General features: G+C 54.2%; 1 protein-coding gene across 4 annotated transcripts in view; it reads left to right on the top strand.

The window, feature by feature from the left end:
- The window catches only part of Nol4l (nucleolar protein 4 like), a 120289-nt gene that overhangs the window by 84393 nt on the left and 12141 nt on the right, over positions 1-23755 (top strand). For 2 of the 4 annotated variants that reach the window (XM_032904474.1, XM_032904476.1), the window contains 2 exons: positions 7886-8027; positions 23460-23737. In XM_032904474.1, coding sequence (XP_032760365.1) covers positions 7886-8027; positions 23460-23737 — 420 coding nt within the window. Of the gene's footprint in view, positions 1-382; positions 543-7885; positions 8028-23459; positions 23738-23755 lie in introns of those variants that run through there. The other 2 variants (XM_032904477.1, XM_032904475.1) reach the window with 2 other exon arrangements.

The raw sequence follows: 23755 nt of genomic DNA, 5'->3' as shown, positions 1-23755 counted from the left end.
AGCTCTACCCAGGAGTGCACAGCGGCGCGTCCAGCGCGCTCTGGTCCTCATACCTGGCCCAACACCCCCCCTTTTCCTCCTCTTCTCCCCCACTCTCCTTTCTCCTCTTCCCTCTCCCCAGGTGCCTCCTTTTCCTCTCTTCCCCCTCCCCCATGCCCCTCCTCCCCTCTCCCCCCTCCACCACCTCCTCCTGCTGCTCCTCCTACTCCCCCTGAGTGCGTCCTCCTGCGCTCCCCTCCCCCCGGCCCCGCCCTGTGCCCTGGTCCCGCCCCTCCCCGCCTCCCCTGTACCCGGTGTCCCCTCCCCCTTCCTCCCGGGCCGCGGCGCCGCGCCGCCGCCGCCGCCGCTGCTCGCCTGGGCCCTCCCCTGGCCACCCCGCCCCAGGCCGGGCAGTGACGCGCCGCGGCGGTGCCAACCCCTCTCCCCCGGCGGCCGCGGCGGCGGCAGCAGCAGCAGCAGCTGGAGCAGTGGGGCTGTCACCGCCTCCCGCCCGGTTCACTCTCAGAGCTAGATCGCCGGTCTGCGCCTCCCCGCCCGCCCAGGTACGGAGTCCTGGGGGACCGTACGACCGGGCTGGTCCCGGGCCCTCGGCCGCCGCCCCCTCCTCCTGCCCTGCCGCTGGCCGTTGAGCTGCGGTTAGGGGAACTGGGGGTTCCGAGGAGGGGGACTCACGGGGAGCTTCCAGAGCTGGGCGAGCTGCTGGCCCTGGGTGGAGTGGGCTGGGGGCTGGGGGCGGGCGAGTGTGCCCGAGAGCGGGGAGGGGCGGAGGCTGCGCTCAGGGGCTTGCGGGGCGTCCTAGAGGTGCGCCTAGCTTCAAGTGCCCGGGGCTGCCGGGCGCACCCCACTCCTGGCCGTGCGCGCCGCCGGTCCTGGGGGGCGGTGATTGTGTGCGCCGCGCCGCGGTATTGTGCCGCGGCCACGCCGTTTGCAGCGGGCTCCGCACCTCGTCCCCGGGAGGTAGACGTTCGCTGGCAGCGGGGCGGGGGCCAGGCTCGGGTGGCCTCTGCCTCCGGGAGAAAGGAAGTGGACTGTGTTTGGGGATGTGGGGACGGGAAGCGTAGAGTGGTAGGGAGGGGCTCCTTTGCCACGGCGCGGGGAGTTGAGACGCGGTTTGCACAGTTGAGCCCACTTTGGTAGGCTCCTGTCGCTCCACCAGGGGACCGACAGCCCATCTCATGTTCACCCTTGGAGAAGAAACTAGGGTGTCGGGGACCCCTGGTGAAGGGACACATCGCGTTGGGGGCCTCCGGAGAGCACGCGCAAGGGTTAAAGTGGATTTACACCTCCGCCCTCTGGCTGCTCGCCGCCCTTCACCTAGGGTTCCTAGGCTGGATACACTGGCAGGCGGTGTGTATGTGTGTGTGTGTGTGGGGGTGCAATTCGCCTTCCTATTCCAGCCTCTTGGGTTCAGAAGTGACCCTACTCTCACTCTCTCACTCGGAGCTGCATTTGCGGGGAGTCTGGCCGCCTCTACCAGGCCGTTCTTCCTGGGGGAAGTTCTCATTAAGCCTCGCTAATTAGCATTATTCCCGGAGAAAGGTTAAGGTTAGACCGTCCTTTTCCACATCGAGAGCCCCCTCCCTGCCAGTCCCTTCTCCCTCCCCTCTCCCTCAGAGCACAAAAGCACAAAAAGAAAGTGTGAAGAGGCGCAGATCAATGGAGAAGCCACAAACCCATTAATTCCAATGGAACCCTTTCCCCCTCTAAAACATTGATTTTTCTTTCTGTCTGCTCTGAGGGGAGATGAATAACCTCCTGATTTTACCTGAAATGGTGTTTGGACTCTGTGATTTTTCCCCCTCTTTCTGAGGATTGTGGCCTGAAATAGATTCTCCCTTGAGATAAAGCCCTACTTATCCCAGAATCAGCTGGAAACCCCCTTCCCCCACCGCACACACCAGTGTTGGGGCCTGGGGAGAGTGTTGATGCTGTCTTTACTCCTGCGGGCAGAGAGCCTGTGATGGTGGAGTCAGGTCGCTTGGCCTCTGAAATACGCCTGCTTCTGAGCTGAGGGTTGGGTGTGGAGGGGGAAAGGGCCCATTGATGGACCAGGCCCCAGTGGGTAGCTTAACCCCAGGTTGTAAATTACTCTTTCATTGGAAAGCCATTTGAGCCCAAATGTCTGTGAATGCAATCCAGGCTCCTCTGCTGGGCTGTCCTTTAGAGCAGTCTAAGGCAGCACCTCCTTGTGCTCTCTCTGCCTCAGTTCAGCACCTTCCTGCCAACCAGTGGCAGACTGCACCCCATCCTACCTCCCTGCTGAGAAGGATAACTTTGAGGAACTTCTTCCCAAGGGTGTCAGCCACCCCGGGGCAATGGGGAGCCGGTTCATCTCCTAGTTGCTCAAGAACTTTTTAGTCTAGCCTGAGTCCTTTTCTTGGAAGGATAGCCCAGAGAGGGTTAGCTCTGAGTGGCTGCCCTCTGGCCATCCTTTTGGCTGGAGGAACCCTGCTTGCCCAAGAAACTCAGATCCCTATTAGATGGCAGGAGCTGGGGTGTGTGTGTGTGTGGGGGGGGGTGGTTATCAATGAGGTCTCCTAGTGAGGAATGCTGGGAAAACAGTCAGTTGTCTTTGCTTTGGAACAAAAGCCCATATACTAGTGGGAAGGTGTGGAAAATGCTCGCTCCAGCATCCAGGCATCCACTATGCAAGGACGGTAGAGCATGCACATGGGTATGTGAACAGGCGTAGCACAGCAGTGTGAGAGTGTGCTTGTGAGTGTGTCGGGGAGGGGAGAATACTCCAGTGTGGTGAGTGATTGGCTGGATGGAAACCTTCCTTACTTCCTTTTTCCCTAGAAGAGGGTTTGTACAGTTAGTGAGCAGAGGAGGCCTGTTAGTAAGGAGTGGAATTGTGTGGGCTGTGTCTCAGGAAGACTCCCTCCTCTGGTAGCCAGGTGGACATTGACAGGTACTGACTCAGATCACTCTCCTGTTTCTTACATACAACAGGGACGTGAGCCTTGGCTTACTCTGGGGCTGAGAGTTTTCGGTTTCATTAGTAAGTGCCTGATGAACTGCAGTAGTTAAGGTGGGGTCAAATGTGGCCCAGCGCCGTTGTTGCTATGCTCTGAGATGTGCGGGTGCTCACCCCAAGCAGCTCAGGGGCTGAGTATGCCTTGGCCTGGCCGGGTGACCCAGAAGCCACGTCCTAGTACAGAATGCTAGCTTGAGAGCAACTGTCCACACTGGTGTTCTTTCTAGCTGCCCAAAAACTTGGGGGCAGTGCAGAATGGGGGGCTGGCTGGCTGGGAGTGTCTGTTTCCTGTCTGGCTAAGAGCATCCTTGTACATTTCCACCCCCCACCATGGACTGAAACCCACACCCGTGGCTCCAGATCAGGCCTTACGGCCTTCACTGGCACGGAATTCTCGGTAAATCCTCCTCCCTTTCTTTCTCAAGTGAGTGGTAGAGATAGAGTTACAGCGCTTAGGAAAGGCCTGGAAAATACTGTAGGAGGCACGCCCCAGAATCCCAAGCCCTGTAAGATGCAAATGGTTCAGCCTCAGAGGCACCGGGAACCCAGTTCCAGAGAAGTTGACCCCAGTTGTAAAATAATCAGGTTACTGATAGCACCTGCCCATAGTTACAGCCATGGATACAGGCCTGCTTCCACTTCCTCAGCAAGGCTCCCGGATTCCCCTCCTCTGGGCTGCAGAGGAGGAAAGGCCTGGGCTAGCTGGGGAAGAGAAATGGAACTGGCTCCTGAATTTTAGACTGAAGACAAGAGGCCCAAGGGTTTGGTCAGTTCCTCTCTGTCTGCCCAGGTCGGGGAGTGTCCTAAAGGCTGACTGGGTACTGCCACCCTGCCCAGCCAGGAAAGAAGTCCCTCTTCGGGAAGTTTGGCCCTACTGCCCTGTGACCCACGATGGCACACGCTCTATAGTGCATGGTCTGATGAACCTTTACTGCTGGGTGGCCAAGGCCACAGGCCTCAGGATGGAAAGGGCAAAGGCTAGGGGGACCTAGCCCCAGCTGCCTGCTCAGTCACACAGAATCTCAGGAGAGGGATTTTAGAAGCATGGCTTCCACATTTTCACTTTCAAATGACTATCCCATTGAAGTTACTTAAGAGAGAGGGAAAAATTAGGAGCCCAGATTCTCCTGGGATTTAAGAAGGGAGCAAGAAGTGACCTACTTGTGACCTCTTGGAGAAGCAGCGTATACATGGGATCTTAGGCAGGCCTCAGCCTTCACACTCCTGACTTGGGTGGACCGCCTCCCTCCCTCCCTCCCTCTTACAGTCCCTCTGGACTTGGGTGATGGGTCTGAACTGTGTGCTCTGGTAATTGTCTGTGTAATTAGCCCGCCATGCTAGGCTCAGCTCAGGGGACAGTAGAGAGCTTGAGTCTTCCCCTCTGCAGTGGCTGGCCTTGCCCCATGGACAGCCAGGTTCTGCTGGCAGCATCTTGCAGAAGACTTTCTCCAGGTCGGCGCCGCAAGTGTGGGTGTTAAGGGTTGTGTCAGTCTGCTCCCTCCGCAGCTGCAGCTTACTTCGCTCTGTTTGTTTGCTGAGACAGCAGTCAGCATCTGGGTTCTCAGAGACCCCAGAACTACCTTTCACAAAGCAGCAGTTGGGGTGGTAGAAATGCAGAGCCTCTGTACAAGTCCCCGGAGAGAGACAGTGGTATTCAGTAACTGTGTGTGTGTGTGTGTGTGTGTGTGTGTGTGTGTGTGTGTACACGTGTACACGCACACGTGTGCTTTTCTATACCTGCAAATGGGTCAGAAGTTTTAGCTGATTCCTCTCCCGAGATAAAGTCTGAAGTTAGGAGCCCTCCTTACCCCTGGGCAAACCGTCACAAAGTGGATGTTCCCTAACGTGCATCAACTCTTGGGCATACGGAGCCCCACTGCCTGTGAGCTGCCTTTGGGTATTATCTCGAGGCACTTTGTCATTAAGGAATCAGGTACTTTTGATCAAAGGGTGGAAAGTGTAATTTCATGGCTCTGGGCGCAGACTGTCTGGATTCAAATCCCAGCTCTGCCCTTGGCTTTGTTGCTCTGGGCAGTAGGGGCAAGCCTTTGGGGAGCATGTGTGACTAGACCTGAAGAGAGGCCTGCCCTGTGGGTCCTTACGGGACCAATGTAAGGAAATCTTATGAAACCCTTGTCCCAGAGCCTGGGAGTTGGGCACACGTAGATATTGGATGCTTCTTTTCTTTCCAGGTAATTTTGTTGTCAGTGTGAAATGTGGTTCATCTAATGGGCAGGGTGAGGTAGAGTCCATTTTCCTGAACAGTACAGCTATCTGAGCCAAGCAGCCCTAGGCCATTTGCAGGATGGCTAGCAGCTTTAGCTAAGGGAAGCATGCAGCCTCTGGCCAGTCAGCCAGGGTCCCAGTTTTCATATGACCCCTCACCCCCTCAGGAACTGCACAGTGGGGCCAGAACTCTTTAATTGTTAGATTAATGCAGCATCCGCATTAAACCCCACGTCTTGTCAGAGTTTAGTAAATTCAACAAGTCTTGCTAGTCTCGTGGGGAATTCAGAGGACTGGCAGCCTGATCCTTACTCTTGGAAGGACCCAGAGCCTTCTGGGATGAGACAGGAGAGAGCCCCACAGTAGGTTTGTGCTATGATTCAGCAGATGGAACAGATAGATGGGCAGGTCATTTAAGAAGAGGAACTGTGTGGCAAGGTGGTGGTGGCGCTCACCTTTAATCTCAGCGCTTGGGAGGCAGAGGCAGGCGGGTCTCTGAGTTCAAGGTCAGCCTGGTCTACAGAGTGAATTCCAGGACAGACAGGGCTACATAGAGAAACCCTGTCTTGAAAAGCCAGGAAAAGGAAAAAGGAAAAAGGAAAAAGGAAAGGAAAGGAAAGGAAAGGAAAGGAAAGGAAAGGAAAGGAAAGGAAGAAGAAAGCAAGTGAGTGAGCGAGCGAGCTGTGAAGCACAGGCAGCAGCTGCTCCATGGACGGGCAGTGGCATCAAGGGCAGAGGTAGGATCTGACTCCCAGCACTTAGTAAGACACTTGGCCCATAATTGGTGTCCAGGGGATTTTCGGGTGAATGAATGAATGGGTTTGAGTAAGTGATTGCAACACTCTGGAGGCTGAGACAGGAGGATTATAAATTGGAGGCCAGCCTAGGCTACATAGGTAGCTCCTGTTTCTTTCTTTTCCTTTTCTTTTTTGTTTGTGTTTGTTCTTGGAGGCAAGGTTTTTCTGTGTAGCCCTGGGATTCGATCTGTAGAACAGGCTGGCTGCAAACTCAGAGATTTCCTGACTGTCTCCTGAATGCTGGATTAAAGGTGTGCATCACTGTGGCCTGGCTCAAGTAGTTTCTGTTTCAAAAGACAAAACAAGACTATTTAATTCATGCATTCCCACAGTGTTCTGCTTCTGCCTATGCAAGGAGCCCAGGGAAGAAACCCTGATTCTGTCTCTCAAGAGCCTACCCAAGGGCCAGCGAGGAGCACAGAGCCTCCACTGTAACCCTGCTCTGTACCTCCCAGAGACCCTTCCCTGTTGCACTCTGTGCAGAGAGAACCTGCTGAGCTTACGTGCCCCTGTAGGTGCGAGCACACGGGTTGTCATGAAGGCAGGCTGTGGAAGATGAGCTGAGCTTGTGTGTGAGGTGGGTGTCCCAGTGAATGTGTGTAACCAGTGCTTGTTTGGGGAGCTCACACTGGGCTCGGTCCCCAGGGTTCCAAGGGTGTTCATGCAGACTGGCAGTGTTGTGGCCCAGCCTCTGTCCTCTGGACTCAGCACAGAGGGTCCACACTGCTGCCTAGAAGCTGTGAATTCCAGGAAACTGCCTGCCAGCAGGCTTGGTTGGGGGAGGGAGGGAGACTCAACCTCCGGTTCCCTAGCACTTGGAGCAGATGTGTCTGCCCCAGGGACAGCAGCAGAAAGTTCAAACCAAAGTGTGTTTGCTCACCATAAAAGAGATGTCTGTGAGAGGGCCCTGTGGGGAGAGGGCCCTGTGGGGGCGGCTCTGAGGGTGCTCTGCCGTGGGCTCACAGAGCCTATTATCTTGCTAGGGGCAGGAGCACAGGGTCAAGACTCCACATGTGGCACTGCTGGGCCTTCTTCCCTGTGTGTTACAACTGGAGCCCCAACACAGTTCTTGCTGCTCTTGAAAGGAGGTGGGGTTCCTTCCTGGAGGGTGGCTGGATTAAAGGGGCCCCATCCTAGGGGTCCCCGGATGACTGGCTGAGGGCACTCGGAAGCCAGCAGTCAGGGCGGAAGAGCAAGCTCGGCCTCACCAGCAGGCTAGCCTTAAGCACCCTCTCTCCTTGTCCCTTCTTGGTTTGATCAGAACCCTGGCCCGCCCCACCCCCTTCCTTCTCCACACTTCTGGGTTTGGCCTGCTCAACTCTGGAAGCTGCCCAAGAGCATATCTTTGAAGCACAGCAAAGGTTAGGAAGGAGGAAGACAGAAATGTCCTCTGGGCTGGGGGAGTGGGAGAAAGGAATTCCATGTATGCTCCACAGGAGTTGGCTGCAGGCCTGACGGGGACTGCCACCTTGGCCTCCTCCGTGCCCTGTGTGTCTCGCTGTCTGTCGGGTGCAGGCACTGTGCAGAGCCCTCTTCCTCGGGCTCCAGTGGGGGTGGGGTGGGGAATGGCGGCTCTTGTTTACCACGCTCATTTCAACCTTGGCTCCCAAGGTAAGTAAGAGGCAGGCTCTGCTCTCTGCCCCACAGGATGTGAGACCTCTTAATTGTCTTCAATTACAGACAGCACCGGCCCTTAGCCCTGGCTTCCGACAGGAACTAGAGCCTGAGCCACTTCAGGAGGTCAGGGAGAATGCCATCCAGCCCTCACTGCATGTTCTTAGGGTTCCCTGTGCCCTCTGGGACCCTTCCTAGTCTGCCCAAAAGGCCACCCGGGCCCTCTGTATGCCTGCCCTGTTGAACACTTGCCTTCTTTGTCCCTGCTCAGGATGAGACTTCTGTGAGCAGTGAAGATTTTGATATGAATGACTCCACATGGATGTCAGCTGACCCCCACCTGGCCTCCAGCCTGAGCCCCAACCAAGAGGAAAGGATGCGGAGCCCACAGAACCTCCATAGCCAGGAGGATGGTGAGTGCCCCTTGGCAGCCAGTAGGGCCGGCCCTCATTGTCCTGTGAGTGGCCTGCATGTGCTCTGGGTGATGGGACCCAGGTGACACTTGGGTGTCCCTGTTGTACTTGAAAGCTGGTATTGTGAGCATCTCTGCAGTCCCGACTGCCCAGAGAGAGCAGACTGTTCTCATGCAGGGCCCCCAGGCTGGGGGAGGGGGGCTAATCTCTCATCTGTCAGTTCCTATCCATGTTCATGGGCTTGTCGGGTGAGGCCTTCAGGATTATCAGGACTCAGGTCTGGGAAGATCAAGAATGTGTGTGACCTGGAGCTGTGGTCTTTTTTTTTTTTTTTTTTTTTTTCCCTTTTTTTTCCCGGAGCTGGGGACCGGACCCAGGGCCTGGCGCTTGCCTAGCAAGCGCTCTACCACTGAGCTAAATCCCCAACCCCTGGAGCTGTGTTCTTATGGCCTGGGTGAGCTGGCTTTGGAACAGGGCTACCATTTGATCAGTGGCCAGGCACTTGGTACCTGGCCAGGATGTACTGGGCTGCAATCTCTGGATTATTTCTTGGGGTTGGAGAGATAAAATCAGATGGCAGAGGTACACTCCATGGCTCCATGTAGAGCCTGAGAATGGGCTTTAGGCCCTGTGTCAGCTTGGCCTGACCAGGTTGGAAGTGTGGAATAGGACCCGTAGGCAGAGCTCCCTGGTAGGGCTCTTGTTTCTAGGAAGGAGGTGACTAGGATTAAGGGATGAGCCCAGAGCTGGGCCTCAGAGAACTGGGGTGTAGGAGCTGGTTATTAGGAGGGTCAAAGGTCAGGGCTTGGAATGTGGGAGGGAGGTACAGGGTTGAAAAGGGGTGTAATGTTAACTCTGAAAAAAAAAAAGGGTGAGTCTTAAAGAGTAAATAAGGGGTAGGAGCCTTGTGGTTTGGGTCAAAGTTCATCTCCATGGCAGAACCCACACGCTGGTCCTCCCTCCTGGTCTGAGTCTGGCTTTGTTTGGGAGGAGTCTAGCAGCTGGAAGTGTGTGGGCCCGGGGCTGGGTAGTCGGGGGTGGCTAAGTGAGGAGTGGGGTGTGAGGCTGGCTGTGGAGAAGAAAAGGCTTTTTGTGCCTCGATGGCTGTCCCGGTCAGCAGGACCCCCTCATGCTGTGGGCCTCCAGACTGCTGCTGCCTTCTGGCCTTCCCATGGGGTGGAGCCCAACGGGGCTGGGGGTGGGTGTCTGGGGCTTCGACAAGGCAGCAGCTGACCTCCAGCCTCATCTGCGCTGACTGAGAGCCACACCCAACAGCCTACTAAGAGCTGTGCTAGCAGTGCTTAACAAGCACCCCCTGGGTATGCCCTCCCAAGAACGAGAAGGTTTTTAAAGCCCTGAGTAGTAAGGCTGTCTCAGTCTCTGAAAGGTCTGCTTGTGCCGTTCTTGCTGTGGCCACTGCCCGAGAACACTAACTTGGCATCTCAGTGGACTGAGGTCCTCAGGATAGTCAGCAAACCAACTGGGGCTTTCTATAAGGGCTGCATTGTTCTTGGCATCCCTTGCTATGATCTAGAACTTGGTGATGTTGCATTCCAGATGACGCAGAGACTGCTGGGGTTAAGATGCCCTGCAGCTGTGTGCAGCAGGGTCGCACATACATCTCAGGCTCTTGGCTATGGGCAGTGGACATAACATAGGCAGACTGGCCTGCTGAGAGAACTAGTGTTTATGAGGGCAAACAGGAGAGCTAGGAACAGGGAGGATGGTGTTGACCATGACCCACCTATGTCATCAATCAGTCAGTGGCTGAATCTGGAGGCCGATGTAGCCAGAGACCAGCTCAAATCCAGTACAGAATATCATCCAGCTGGTTTAGTCTCCTGTGACCAAGGTGTAAGAGGACTTCCCCAAGAGGTTTGCTTGGTCATGAACATAGCCTGAAGTCATGGTACAGCCTAGCTGTGTCTCAGATAGTATAGTGGATAGTATAGATGTGAAATCTGGCCCCACGAGTGAGCCCTGGTAAGACTGTGTCTCTTGTTCTTGAAGGAGTAGGGGTGAGAACGAACCCAGCAGGTGACTGTGGTTATCACTCCACACCTAGCCACAGTTCTGCTTGTGTGTCTATCCCAGAGCCCCCTGTAACCCAGCCTGGCGCTTAGTCCTCTGGGGCACAGTGGATGGCTAGACATCTGAACGGCTCCCTTCCTCCCCTCGTTCTGCAAGGTGCGCTTGCCCTGTGTTAGTGCTGGCCTCGGCTCTGCCCTGTGCTCCCCCAGCTGCATGTCTGGCCCATTACTAGGGCCTGCTGAATGTTGGTGGCCCAAATGAAAAGGCAAGCTGACATTTATAGACACTGCCCCCAAGCTTGGCAGCCAGGGGAATAGAGGCCCCTCCTTGTTAGGGACAAGTTGGGTTCTTTGTTCCTGAGACAGCACCCCGGTCTGCCAGGACTGCAGGGCTCCTGGGCACATCCACCCTTGTCGACCCAACCCATGATACAATCAAGAGTGATGGCAAGAAGCCAGGCTGTTTGTATAGGCTGTACCTCTAGGGTTAGTTAGTTAGAGCCCCTCTTTAAATTATGTTCGTTCGTTTTTGAAACAGGGTCTTGCTGTATGGCTCAGACTAGCCTTAAACTGGTGTGGTCAGTCCTCTCCCCTCAGCTTTGAGTGTTAGGGTCACAGACCTATGCCACCACTCCGGGCTTTTCTCTTTTTGTTAACAAAGGTAGAAGGAGACTGGGCCCTGGTGGCGCAGGGCCAGAGGGTGGAGAGCACACAGCTTTCACCAGACTCATGTCTCTCTCATACCCTCCTGTTCCTCTAGCCTCATCTCCAGCCCTCTTTCTCCAGACTTTCTTATGGTCGTTTCCCCGCCCTCTTTGCTGAGGTCTTGTTCTTGGGTCCCTATAGCCTCATTCCACAGGGCTTGCCCAGTTGGGCTGTGGCTGCCAGTGTGAAGACACCAATCCTCTCCTTTCTCACAGGGCAGTCTGGTCAGCACCAGGAGAGGCTCCCTCTTCCTCTACCTTGGCAGGCATTTTACATAAGGTGAAAGGGTCCTCGTGCACTAAAAGTAACACACGGTTCCTTCTGCCCATGAGTACCCCAAGACTGCTCTTGGTTTTGAACTTTGATTTGGGTCTGCCAAGGCTCTGGGTGTGCTGAAAGCTTGGGAAAGCTTCCGGCCTCTGAGTTGCCAGAGACACTTGAGACTGTGCAGAGCCCTTGAAGTCTGGTATTGCCTTGGTGCTGAAGCGTCTATCATCCTCTCATGATCCATTTGTGGGATTCTTTGTGTAGTGCCTGTGTCTTCCCCTCATACTGTTAGCACTCCAGGGGCCACACCCAGCCAAGCACAGGGCAGTGTTGGGAAGGAAGGCACTGGTGAGCGAGTGAGGGGATGGAGGTGTGAGTGCGTGCAGGAGGTAAGCCAGCAGGTCCTGAAGGGCCCTGGTGCAGGGCCAGGGTCCCAACCCTGTCCGAAGCTGCTCCTTCCTTTCCCCTGCCATGATTCTACTAGGCCTCTCACAGTGCCCCTTCCTGAATGGAAAATTTGAGGCCTGCCCTCCAGAAGGGATGCATGGGGGCAGGGAGCGGACATTACTCATCCCCCACCTCCACCGTCAGACAGGAAGCTCTCGCCGGGGGATAGTGGAGGGTCCTGCTTCCGCCCTTCTGCACACAGGCTGTTGGGGGTTGCCTGGCAGGAATCATGCAGAGCACTGAAGCCTTTCAGGGCTGTGTGCCCTTCTCAGATGGGGCCCTCCTGCAGCCTGTCGCTGGGGACCTGCTGGACATAGGAGCTTCCCTCTGCTAGGTTGGGACTCCTACTTCCTGCAGACCAGTGCCGCCTCCTGGTGCCTAGTACTGTCCAGGGTGGAGTCAGGGAAGGGTTTTCAGCAGTCTGATTAAGTGACCATAAGGTCATCAGTCCCTCCAAAGAATCTTGGCTTTGGCTGGAGAGCGTCAAGCACAGGGAAGTGGGGACCCTGCTGGACTGTCACCTTCTTGAGGGTGGCAGCTATGGATATACAAATAGATATTGCTGTTTCCCTTATTACACTAGTTTGTGCATTGCAGAGAATTTGGGGCAGGAACAAAAGAAAGGCAATGGTACCAGTATTGAGGGCTTTCCTCAGGCTTCTCCCGCCACTTGTCATTCACTCTCTTGGTGGGAGGATCATACCCTGCTACTCTTCTCCTTAAATAACGGCTTTTCCCTCTTTCCTGTCATTGATTGGTTCTGTTGTAGTAAAGGTTGTCCAGTCTGCCAAGTGACCCAAGCCCACTTTGGCCGCAGCCCCAAGTCCTATCTATGCACTGAGTTCCTCCAGAGAGGTCTCCGGCATGGAAATAGCTTGTCCAGGTCACAGGAAGCAGCCAGCTAGAGTCATTTGTCCTTTGCTTTGTCTCAGCATGTCCCTGCCATGTGTAGATGCTCAATGAATAACTATTGTGTGGCCATGGACTGATGGGAGCCAGGGAAGGGCTTTTAGAGGAGACACCAGGCAGCAGCCTGTCAGAGGAAGCAGAGTGAGCCTGTGATCCCAATGCCCAGTCACTTCCCGTGATTCCAAGCCGCAGCCAAGAAAGGCAAGTGAGGGAGGGAGGCCACAACCATACTGCAGTTCGGGAGGGTTCGGGGCTACTTCTGTGGGCACATGGTCTCCTCTGGACCTGGCTTCCTGTAGGTGGGTCCCATCCTCTGCCGTGCCCACCCTTAGAACTCTTTGTCTGAAGACCAAGGCTTCAGGCCTCTGGCTTCCGCTGCTTTGAGGGGGCCTTCAGCCAGCCGGCATCAGCAGTGAGCAGGTGGGGCCTAGAGTCCCTGGCTCAAACTTCACAATGGTCCAGCCCTCTTCTCTGGCCAGATCCAGCTCTTAGGGTGCTGTCCTCCAAGATTCTCCTCTCCCCTACTTCTCTCCCTCCCTAGGCTCTGGAAAGGTATGGGGAAAGAAGGACTCAGGCACTAGCTCTCCTATCTGATACATGCCCAGGTCCTACCTCTGTTCCTTCCTTCTATATGTTCCTGAGCAAGTCATTTCCCTCTTTAGTAGTTGATAAATATCCCTGTACCCACCTTACTGAGCTGCTGAGGACTGGATGATGTGTGGGCACTGGGAAGGGTCATGGGTCAGGCTGGACATGAGGCTCTTGGCCCACTGGCACCTGCAGGCTAAAATCATGTGGTGTCAGTGATCACTGTAGACCAAAAGGCCCTCCACCTCTTCCAGATTCTCTGATCCTTTCACCAGATTTGTTTGGCCCAGTCCTGTTTCTTTGGCCTCCTCAGGCCCCATGGGCCTCTTCCCACAGCATTCTTCCTAAACATAGAGTGGTGTCCCTTACCTTAAGATCTTGGTACTTTAGAAAGGGAGCCAGAGCTGGTCATGGCGGTTCATTCCTGTAACTTCAGTGCTGAGGCTGAGGCAGGAGGATGGTGAATTGGAGGTAAGCTTGGCTACATAGCAAGTTTGAGGACAACTTAAGCTCAGTAGCATAGATTCTGTCTCAGAACAAAAGCTAGGCAAGCAGCTGGTCCCGAGCTCTCCCAGCTTGGCCCATTCCCACCCACAGGGACTGCCCAGGGACTGCCCGTGACTCTTGAGGCCATGAAGACCCTGTCTATTGACTCACAGCTGCGTGTCTCTGCATGGTTCCCCGGGGAGTTGGACTTGAATAGAGGAAGCGATGGAATGAAGAGAAGACAGACAGACAGACAGACAGCTGGGACTGGGTGCTCGGAGTTCTGAGATGGAAAACTGAAGCATGTTTATAATATATAGAGTTGAGCAAGGACGCAGGGTTCGTGGTACACAGCTTGATCAAGGACTGGGTTAGCTAGTCTTGGTAGGATCAGTCTGTATAGGGGAGCAGTCTTCAGGCTGTAAACATCTAGGGAGAGAAAGTGGTAGTGAACATTTCCTATGTACATTGTCAATATTCACACTCAAACCTGGAAGGGAGGGTCTGCCACCTCCCTGAGCCCTGCCCGGAGAAGGCTTTCAGGTTTTTGCATGGGTCTGAGACTTCAGAGTCAACAGTGCACACATTCGGGGCTTCCTCCACTCCCTGCATATAGCCCCTGCCTGCTTCCTGCTCCCAGGCTTGCAGGTGACTAAGGAGACAGCACAGGCTGTCTGGGGAGCGGCTGTCTGGGGAGCTGTGGCCAGGTGACAGTGTGTCTCCTGTGTGCTGCTGCCCAGAGCACTCCTAGCAAGTGACAGCTCAGGTCAGCTGCTGCATGACTAGTAGAGGAAGGGATGGATGGGTGCTGGGCCAGAGCTGTCCCCTCGTGGGTCTCCCTCTACGGTGCCTCCCCTTCAGTAGGCCCCACTGCTGGAGCAGCACTTGTCTGGAGTTTGGAGCTCTTAGCCCTTACAACTTAGTCACTGTGGACTCAGCCCTCACGATTGGACAATGCTCTGGTTACTATCCCATGGAGGAAGGAGTGGCCCCCACTACAGCCTCCTGGGATGGTCTTAGACACCCTTTGTTTGATAGAGGGTTCTCATTATGCAGTTCGAGCAGGCCTTAAACCTGCTCCACCACGCCCAACTCCACATTGGGCTATTTTTTTTTTTTTAACTTTTTATTCTATGTGTGTGGGTATTTCGCCTGCATATATGTGTGTGCACTACTTGTGTGCTTGGTGCCAATAGAGTTCAGAAGAGTTTGTCAGATCCCCTGGAACTGGAGGTACAGATAGTTGTGACCCACTATGTTGGTGCTGGGAATAGAATCCAGGTCCTCTGCAGAGCAGCCAGAGCTCTCTGAACCATCTCTCCAGCCCATCTTTATTATTTTTTTTAAAGATTTGTTCATTTATTATATATAAGTACACTGTAGCTGTCTTCAGATACACCAGAAGAAGGCATTGATCCCATTACAGATGGTTGTGAGCCACCATGTGGTTGCTGGGATTTGAACTCAGGACCTCTGGAAGAGCAGTCAGTGCTCTTAACCACTGAGCCATCTCTCCAACCCCCATCTTTATTTCTAAAGAAATCTCAGCATTATTGGAGATTGAATATAGGACCTTGTATGGTAGACAGCATTCTACAACCAAGCTACATCCCTTGCTGCCATAGTGAACTTATAAATGGAGCTACTCTGCTCCACACTATGGGTCTTCGTCTTGTCCATCACCTGACCCTGTTTGTCTCGAGTGATGTTTTGTGATGCTGGAAGCCAGGCCTAGGCCTTCTTCACCCCTTATAAAGGAAGAGCTATTTGCTCTGATTTGAGGCACCAAACATCTGACCACAGCAATAGAGACTCTCTCTTTCCCTATCCAAGAGTTCCAGTTCTTCTAGGGGTTGGCCGTAGGCCATAAGGCAACCCTAAGTCACAAAAAGTGCCCATCAAGCTGGCCGGTCTGCAGACAGCAGTGCTAGGCTGGGCTGCAGAAGCGAGAGGCGCTAGGAGGCCAAGGAACTCTTTATCACAGGATCAGGCAGCACTTGGTCTTGCTCTGACCCTGTCTGTGTTACTGGGGCCCCTAGATGCCTAGTAAGGACGCTAAGGCAGGAGAAGTTCTAAGGTCCATCAGCATGAGGGTTACTGTTAAGCAAGGGGGATGGAGACCCTGCCCTCCCTTCCTCCTCACCTCGGAGATTAGCCCTGGCCTTGGCCGTCTGGTAGACTAGCCCTGCTGCCAGTAGACTTCCCTCGTCTAGCAGTATCTAGATCCCTTCCTCTGCTGGGGCAGATTTCCCTCATCTAGCAGTATCCCTTCCTCTGCTGGGACAGCCCTGCTGTGCTGAAGAGGGGCTGGGTAGGGCCATACAGGTAAGTACCACCCTGGCCTGAGTTGTTTGAGGATGACTCTCCCAGGAAGTAGCTAGGCCACACTGTCATTGTCGTCATCACCCTGACCTAAGGACTACGATGCACCAGCCCTAGACCAGCTTCCGGGAGGACAGGAAGGGTTGCCAGGGGCCTGCCAACTCCACACACAAGCTCTCAGGCAGAGCCCTGCCCAGTGAATCACTCACACACAGTAGCCTGAAATGGCACTGCTTGCTCTCAGAACGAATGATTTGTGGGGGTTGGGGATAGCAGGCTGTAGGGAACCTAGCTTAGAGCTTTGTACTTCAAGTTGGTATTTATTTCTCATTACTTGTGCTTGGCCTGTAGCAAGAAGAGAAAGTGGTAGGCCTGGGAAGACAGACCAACAAGGGTTCCATACTGGGAGCATTTCCTCTGGTGTAACTTGCCAGTGTGTATTGGGGGATCCATAGTGGAGGTGGGCTGAGGCATTCTTTGTGAAGCCGTCTGGGTGCTGCTGCTCTCTCTGGGAGACTGGTGACTACTGTGGGAGCCTCTGGCCCTTCACTGAGCAGCTCCTGTAAAGGGATATTTGTACTCCCAGAGCCTGACACTCAGATCTGGTGCATACTTGGTGTCCATGCCCACCAGCAAAAGTGGTTACAGCGCCTAGGCCACCTGCTCTAATACCTTGTTCCTATAGTTGGAACTTCTGCAGGGGCCTGACGCTGGGGTCCCTGCAGACCTGCAGCCCTGGGCGGTGTGAGACTTCCTTCACTGGCAGCTGCTGAACATTCGGAGAGAGTTGGTGCAGAGGTGTGTGACGTTCATGAAGACACACCTATTCACTGGCCTTGTCATGAACACAGAAGCTAGACTTGAACTTCCTATGTGTAGAAAGAGCTGATGCTCCTGCCTCGACCTTATATAATAGTGGGAGTACAGGCTTGTACCACTGCGACTGACTTTACAATACATTGCTAAAATCATGTTTTCACCTGGCATACATGAAGCTCTGGGTTCCACTCCTAGCACTGTACAAAAAGTCACCACCAAACTCCAAAGAGTCCCCACCCCACTCTCAAAGTAGACCACGTGCATGGTTACAGTCACTGAGAGCCTAGGCAGTGGTGCCTCAGCGCAGGACAAGCAATGTTGAGACTGCCATACACTGTGAAGGAATGTGCTGGGATCCAGTTATCAGTATTATGGGCTGCGTGTTAAGAAACACGAGTGGATCAATGATATGGCTCAGTTGGGGAGTCCTTGCCTAGTGTTCATAAAAGCCCGGGTTCCTTCGTTAGCACTGCATGAACTGAGCTCTGGTGGTGCACATCTCTAATCACTTGGGAGGTGAAGGCAAGATGATCGGAAATTCAAGGTCATCCTCAATTATATTACTAAAAAAAAAAAAAAAAAAAGGAGTAGAGCCTAGGAAAGGGGTGGGAGTGGGGGGAACACATTCTCTCTGATCCGAAGTTCTGGCCGCTGGGCTGATTAACCACAGGGAAAGAAACGGGAGCTTAAGAGAGGCAGCTGGGTGACAGCAGAGCCTGAAGATCAAGTGGAGAGTATGGGCCTCGTGGTTGGTCACATGCCCGATGTAGCCTTATCACCTAGGGCAGTTGGATCCCTTGGCCCCCATTTGACCCCTGGTCCCTCTGCTGGCTTTCAGAGAGCACAGATGGGCTCCAGGAGCTTGGTGCTTCTTGGAACTATGCATTGTGTAAACACTGCCCAGACCACTGGCCTTTGTCAAAGCAGGCATGGGTGAGGGATGAGGTGGAGAGCCCTAGTGAGGTGAACACCCCAAATTCAGAGGAATGGGTGTGCCAGCCCACAGCCCAGAGCTTTCTTCCAGGCCTTCAGTGACTCCTGCCTGACATGTGCGGCTGCCTGGGTGGAGGGTGTTGGGGGAGGGGGTGCTGACTCTAGCACTTCACCTTCCCTACCTCCTTCCTGGCTCCCAGCGTTTATGTCTGAATTATTGATGCCCCTCCTCACCCCTGCCTGGCTGCTGCTTTGACCAGAGCCTCACCAAGGGGCCCATGCTTCTTCCGGCTCTCCACCTCTGCTACAGCAAGCAGCTTGCCTGTACACCAAACTTGTAGGCTCTTGTGGCCTTGCCACCTTCTCCAGCTTTGCTTAGGGGCTGGTGTGGGTTGCCCACTGGGGAAGGGTACCCGCTGGCTGTGGCCCCAGAGCCCAGAGTGGTGATTGGCGGTTTGCACAGAGCTAGGCCTGTGCAGGCTGCAGGGCGCTGGCGCCCACATAAGGGCATTGTTTGCTGAGGTAAAAGGAGTTTTTGTCTCCTTCTGGAGACGGGACAGAAGGAGGAACAATTTCCCCCATTCATCACTAATTCTCCCATTTGAATAGCAGCACATCGCCCTGTTACAGTGGATGGGCATGGCAGGCCTCCTCTGCCCTCAGGCTCTCCAGGCACAGGTGGTGGGCTCTGGGTCCTCTCAGCCTCGGCAGCCACCCTTTGCCAAGATGTGGGTGCCCATTTTTGTGGAAATGGACAGAAGGGATACATTCCTGCTGCTTCATGAAAGCCTCCAGGGCAGCTCTCTAGGCTGTTCGCACAGTCACAGGTGGGGCAGCTGAACCCTGCCAATGTTGTCGTGGATTCAGGTAAGTGCATGCCCTAGAGGAGGACCAGGTAGGGACAAGAGGGTCACCTGAACATCTTGTGTTTCCACTTCCAGTTCCAGGTCTTGAGTAGGTCCTAAAGAATACCCTAGAGGAGAGGCCATCGTCTCAAAAGGGCCAGGGCTCCAGGCCTGTAGTGCTGTGGGGCCAGCTGGTTATTTCATGGTGTCATAAAACACTGGAGCCTAAGAGGGCGTCAGCGGCAACTCCCTGGGTTGCAGATAAGAGAAGTCCAGGAGGTGGCTGTGCCCAAGGTCAGGCTGAAAGTGAGGCAAGCTGAAACCACTGGCCCAGCCCACCATATGCCATTCAGGCAAAGGGTGTTGGGTGCCTCTGAAGTCATGTTCCTTGAGAGTGAGGAATAATTTGCAATGGATCAGATCCTAGCTGCCAGATCTCTGTACTCTCTTCCTGAACCATATAGGGTAGGAGGTGGGACTGCCCCATTCGTGGGGCAGTACCAGCAGCCCCAGGGTAAGTGGGAAGCAGAAAGTCCAGCTCCCAGGGCCTGGCCCCCAGCCCCATTTACTCAGTGACCAAAGCAGACCCACATGATATAAAGTGGCCTTCAGCTAGCTTTGACAATAAGGAAGTTGTTGCTCTCGTAACCAAATAATCCAGGATTACCTTTGGTTTAAGGCATAGCTGGATTTTGGAAGTTTGTTAGCCTGTCTCTAGATTGCCCCAGGATGGGATCCTGCCTAGCAGGTCTAGCTGCCCCCAGGTAGAAAAGATCAAGTCTGATTTTTGTGGGACCAGCTTGGTTATATGGCTATTTACCAGTGGCTATAATGGGTCACGTTGACTGGCTGGGCCTGGGGTATACATGCTTACCCTGAGGAACCATAGAAGACCCAGGGGCCCTTGCCAGAAGAAGGGGTGTGGCTTAGAGGGAAGCAGGAGTGATCTAGGCCTAACTGCCAGAGCTCTGCAGAGGCCCAGGGACAACTTAGCAGCAGGCAATAGACACAATTAATGAACAGTGTGAGGAGGAGGTAAGTGTGCTGGAAAACTAGGTAAAGAGGTTAGCATGTCAGTGTGGGGGCTGGGTGGGGGAGGGCTTCCTGACATAGTAACCTTTAAGCAAAGACCTGGAAATAAAGGAACAGGAAGTGAAGGACAAGGTCTGGAGAGCCAGGAACACAGTGTAGCAGCAAGAGGTGACAGAAGTACAAAAGGCCAAGGCCACAGCAAGACGGCAGGTTGAGCTGCAAGGGGAGAACATGGCAGTAGGCCCTGTGACCCAATGGGAGAAAGGGGCCACAGCTACAATCATGGGGCTGATGGACAGTGTGGTGGTAGGGCCAACATCCTTGGGATGAGTTGTGCAGAAGAGCAGCCAGAGCATGTGCCAGGATGAGGCGGGATAGGCATGAGCCTTCCCTGGGGAGGCCATGTTCAAGGAAGCTCTGAAGGAAGGGCAGAGCAGTGTAAGAACCAGGAGATGCGCTCCTGGCTCAGCTAGTGATTCGCAGTTTCCCACTTGAAGTGCTCACTTCTGATATCATAGTGTGGGGCCCCACATGTCTATGCTGCAGTCTGGGGACACAGTGTAGGAAGCAGGTGAGGAAGAAGGAAGGAGGTGTTGGGTAAAAGAAGCCAGCTCTCACTTCTGAGTGCCTGCTCCATGCCAGGGAGAGTTGATGCCATAAATGCTGTGTTACTGATGTAAGGGTCATTTGAAAGAGACACGAGGAGAGGTGGCCTCCTTTGAGATCACATGGGTGATATCCACCCTCTTCTTAGCTCCTCTGCATTATTCTAAAACTTGCCAGCCTCTCCAGTTGGGAAACTTGGGCCTCCTGTTAGGTGGCACTGGATCAGGCTGAATTACAAACAGGAGCTAGCCCACAAGGCGGGACCCTACGCTAGGCAAGACTTAGGGAGGATTGCAGAATAAGTGCTTTTGCAATTGCTTCCCCCCACCCCCTCAGATGTGAGCTGTGTCCTGCCCCAGGTACAGCATGGGTAACGTGAGGACCCACTGGCTTGGAGTTTTTTTGTGGTAAAATACATACAACCCCTATGGGCTGTATACTTCAAACTCCAATCAGCATCGTTATTTTCTCAACTTCTCATCGTGCCAGACAGCAGCTCTGCATTCCCTTCTCAGGTGCTGGGGAGCCCCACTTCACTTTCTGCCTCTGTGAACGCCTCTATTTTAGCCTGTGCAGTTAAGTGGAGTCATTCACTGTTTATCCTTTTGTGTCTATCTTATTCCACATAGCATAATGTCCTTACGGTTCCTCCATGTTGAAGCATATATCTAAATTTCATTCATTTTAAGGTGGAGTGTTCCATTGTATGGCTAGATCACACGTTACCTATTCGCTTCTAGGGGCTTTTGAAAGTGCTAATAGTGTACACTGGTCCCTGAGATGTTTAATTCTGGATATTTACATAATAGTTAGGGTTTCCACTTTATTCCATATGTTTGCAGTACATGGCCAGAGCAGTTCGCAAGCTCTGGTGTCCTGGGGGCCTCACCTACTCAAGCACTTTCCTTGCCAGATAGAGGTGGTATCTGACATTAGAGATGGGTGCCCCCATTACAGCCAGCACCCGTTCTTTCTAGAAAGTCAGGTGGTGTGAGCTGGGCCTGCAGCCGAGGCCATAGTGTTGGCAGCTTCTCGGCCCCGCTGACTTGGACCTTGGTTGGGACCCCAGGATTGCCCTGTGTGTCCTGGGCAGCTCCATAGCACGTACATGCTGCTTGCTCCAGGCAGACAGACAAGGCAGTCCTTCTCTGTCCCCATGCAGGGTATGACATTGTAGCTGGCCTTAAAGCCTTGGTGCCTGTGGTAAACACAGTGACTGTTGGTGTGGTGTCTGATGAAAAGCCGCTTATCCTTCCAGAGGAGGCATCCAGTGCCCTTCCAGGCCAATCAAGTGGCCTGTGGGTGGTGGTCCCAGAGTAGAAGGCATAACTTTGGAAGTGGCTAAGAGCAGACAAGCTAATTAGCCAAGGTGGACTTTCAGCTTTGTTCCCCAGCCCTCAGGTGCTGGAGCCTCTCTTGGCTGCCAGCTTCTACCATGGGGGGCACTTGGGACTATGGGGAGTACTTCCTTCTCAGGTGAGGCAGCAGGACAGAGTAATGAAAGCCCACTGAAATGGGCCCAACTGGAAGGAGCAGGGCAGACAATGCCCTAACCCAGCCCAGAGGCACCGGGGTTAGGGTGGGAGCTGGCAGGGCAGGCTGAAGGTCATGAGGCTAGAGCAAGAAGTGTAGGAAGGGGCTAGCAGTGGCAAAGGGAAGCCCTGAGGTGAGAAGGCCTGCGCTGAGAGGTGCCAAGTGCAGCAGGAACTCCACAGCCATGGGTGGGAGAGCCGTGGGTGGGTGCGGGGCAGGTGGCACCTGTCATGCCCCCATCTCCCAGTTACTGTCACTCTTCCTTATGATGTAGCTGGTCCTCCAGGCATACTGGCACCCTGGTTTTAGTCATCACCAGTACACAGTATTTTAGACAGGACCAGTACACAGTAGTTGCTCTAATGTTGTCAGGTAATTTGTGTTTCTCTTTAACCTTCTAGACTATATTGCCAGAGGAGACTCTCAGCCCATCTTTGAGGGCTGAATGTTTTGGCAGGGAGGTCCCAGATATAGGGCTTGGAATCAAGCCCGCAGGATAAAGGTGGAGCAGTGTTGCCTCAAGGTGGCCTGGGCAGTACAGCCTTGCCCAGGTGACCTGCGGCAGCTGAGGAGGAGGAATACCACTGTACCACACTTCCCCCTCTACTCAGGGCCCTGTTTGATGGGCAGACTGACCCCACCCTCAGACAGCTGAGAGGCAAGTGATTGGTTGGAGTACTAGAGCTGCTCAGTCACCCAGGGGACACCCAGGCAGTGCACTGCCCAGTGCTCAACACTGGGGACTAAATCTTCATCATCTGCTGGCTACAGGAGTGGGGGTGGTGTCAGCGCGACCCCATCCTGGAGAAAAGGGTGGTCCAGGATATGATCAGGGTTCCCTCCCGCTTCCCTACTTGCTAGGTTTAGCTGCAGAGCCTCCAGGATACCTAAGCACCATTGGTATCCACATGGGTGCTCACAGTGACCCCGAGAGGTCTAGAGTAGCTGCTGCGGCCCCAGCTAATGAAGCAGGAGGCTGGGACCTGTAGAAAGAGAAGCCTGGGGTTTATTTAAAAATGTGTATTTCCGGGCTGGAGAGATGGCTCAGCGGTTAAGAGCACCCGACTGCTCTTCCAGAGGTCCTGAGTTCAATTCCCAGCAACCACATGGTGGCTCACAACCATCTGTAAACAGATCCGATTCCCTCTTCTGGTGTCTGAAGACAGCTACAGTGTACTTATATATAATAAATGAATAAATAAATCTTTAAAAAAAAATGTGTATTTCCTTGGAGCTGAAGTTTATCCTTTGGATCCTGCAATGTAGCCCTCTCCACAGCAGGGGGCTCCAGCATCAAGAAAGCCAGAAGAGCAGCTGAAAACACCGGAGATACAGCCCCCAGACTCCGCAGTTGGCTTTGGGCTATCTGAGGCCACTTGGCCAGGCACAGAGAGCAGAGGCTACAGATGTGGCTAGACTCTGTATAGGAAGGCAGGGATGAATAGGGAGCTTGGCAGTGGGGCTGTCACTCGGCAAAAAAAAAAGAAATTCAAGGGTCCTCTGTGCAGAGGGACTTGAAGGTGGGAGAAGGGGGAGGCAGTTTTGAGCAGTAAGATAAGGCTAGTTCTGCAGCCCTGGAAGGGTCTGAGGATCCGTGATAGGGTGCCCTGAAGGGGAGCTTGTCTCGGGCATTTGTTAAGTTTGGAGGTGAAGAGAAACCTCTGCATATGCTGATCACCACTCAGCTCCTAGTGGCCCCACACCCCCACTCTTGCCTCAGCCTAGGTTGTAAGCCTGAGTCTCACTGCAGATCCCAGAGCATCCGGGTGTAGAGAGCAGAGCACATTTCCGCTTTGCGATGATAACATTGCAGGTTCTCTGGGGGAGCTTCTGAGGCCACTACACCCAGCAGGGCCTCTGGAGACAGTAGGTGAAGAGACAGGGCCTCACACCCAGGGTTCTTGTTCCAGATGACTCCTCCTCGGAGAGCGGCAGTGGCAACGGCTCCTCGACCCTCAACCCATCCACCTCCAGCAGCACACAGGGTGATCCCGCCTTCCCCGAGATGAATGGCAACGGAGCTGCAGCCCCCATGGACTTCACTGCCAGTGCTGAGGACCAGCCCATTAACCTGTGTGAGAAGCTCCCGCCCGGCACAGCTCTGGGCACACCATCCTACCCCTCAGATGGCTGCGGCACTGATGGGCTGCGGAGCCGCGTCAAGTATGGGGTAAAGAGCACTCCTGAGGTGTGTGGGGCTGCAGGC

The sequence above is a fragment of the Rattus rattus genome, chromosome 5 (genome assembly GCF_011064425.1).
Source record: "Rattus rattus isolate New Zealand chromosome 5, Rrattus_CSIRO_v1, whole genome shotgun sequence".
In the NCBI taxonomy this organism is placed as follows: Eukaryota; Metazoa; Chordata; class Mammalia; order Rodentia; family Muridae; genus Rattus; species Rattus rattus.
Note: the sequence above shows the minus strand (reverse complement) of the source record. Positions and strands in the feature narration are given on the sequence as shown.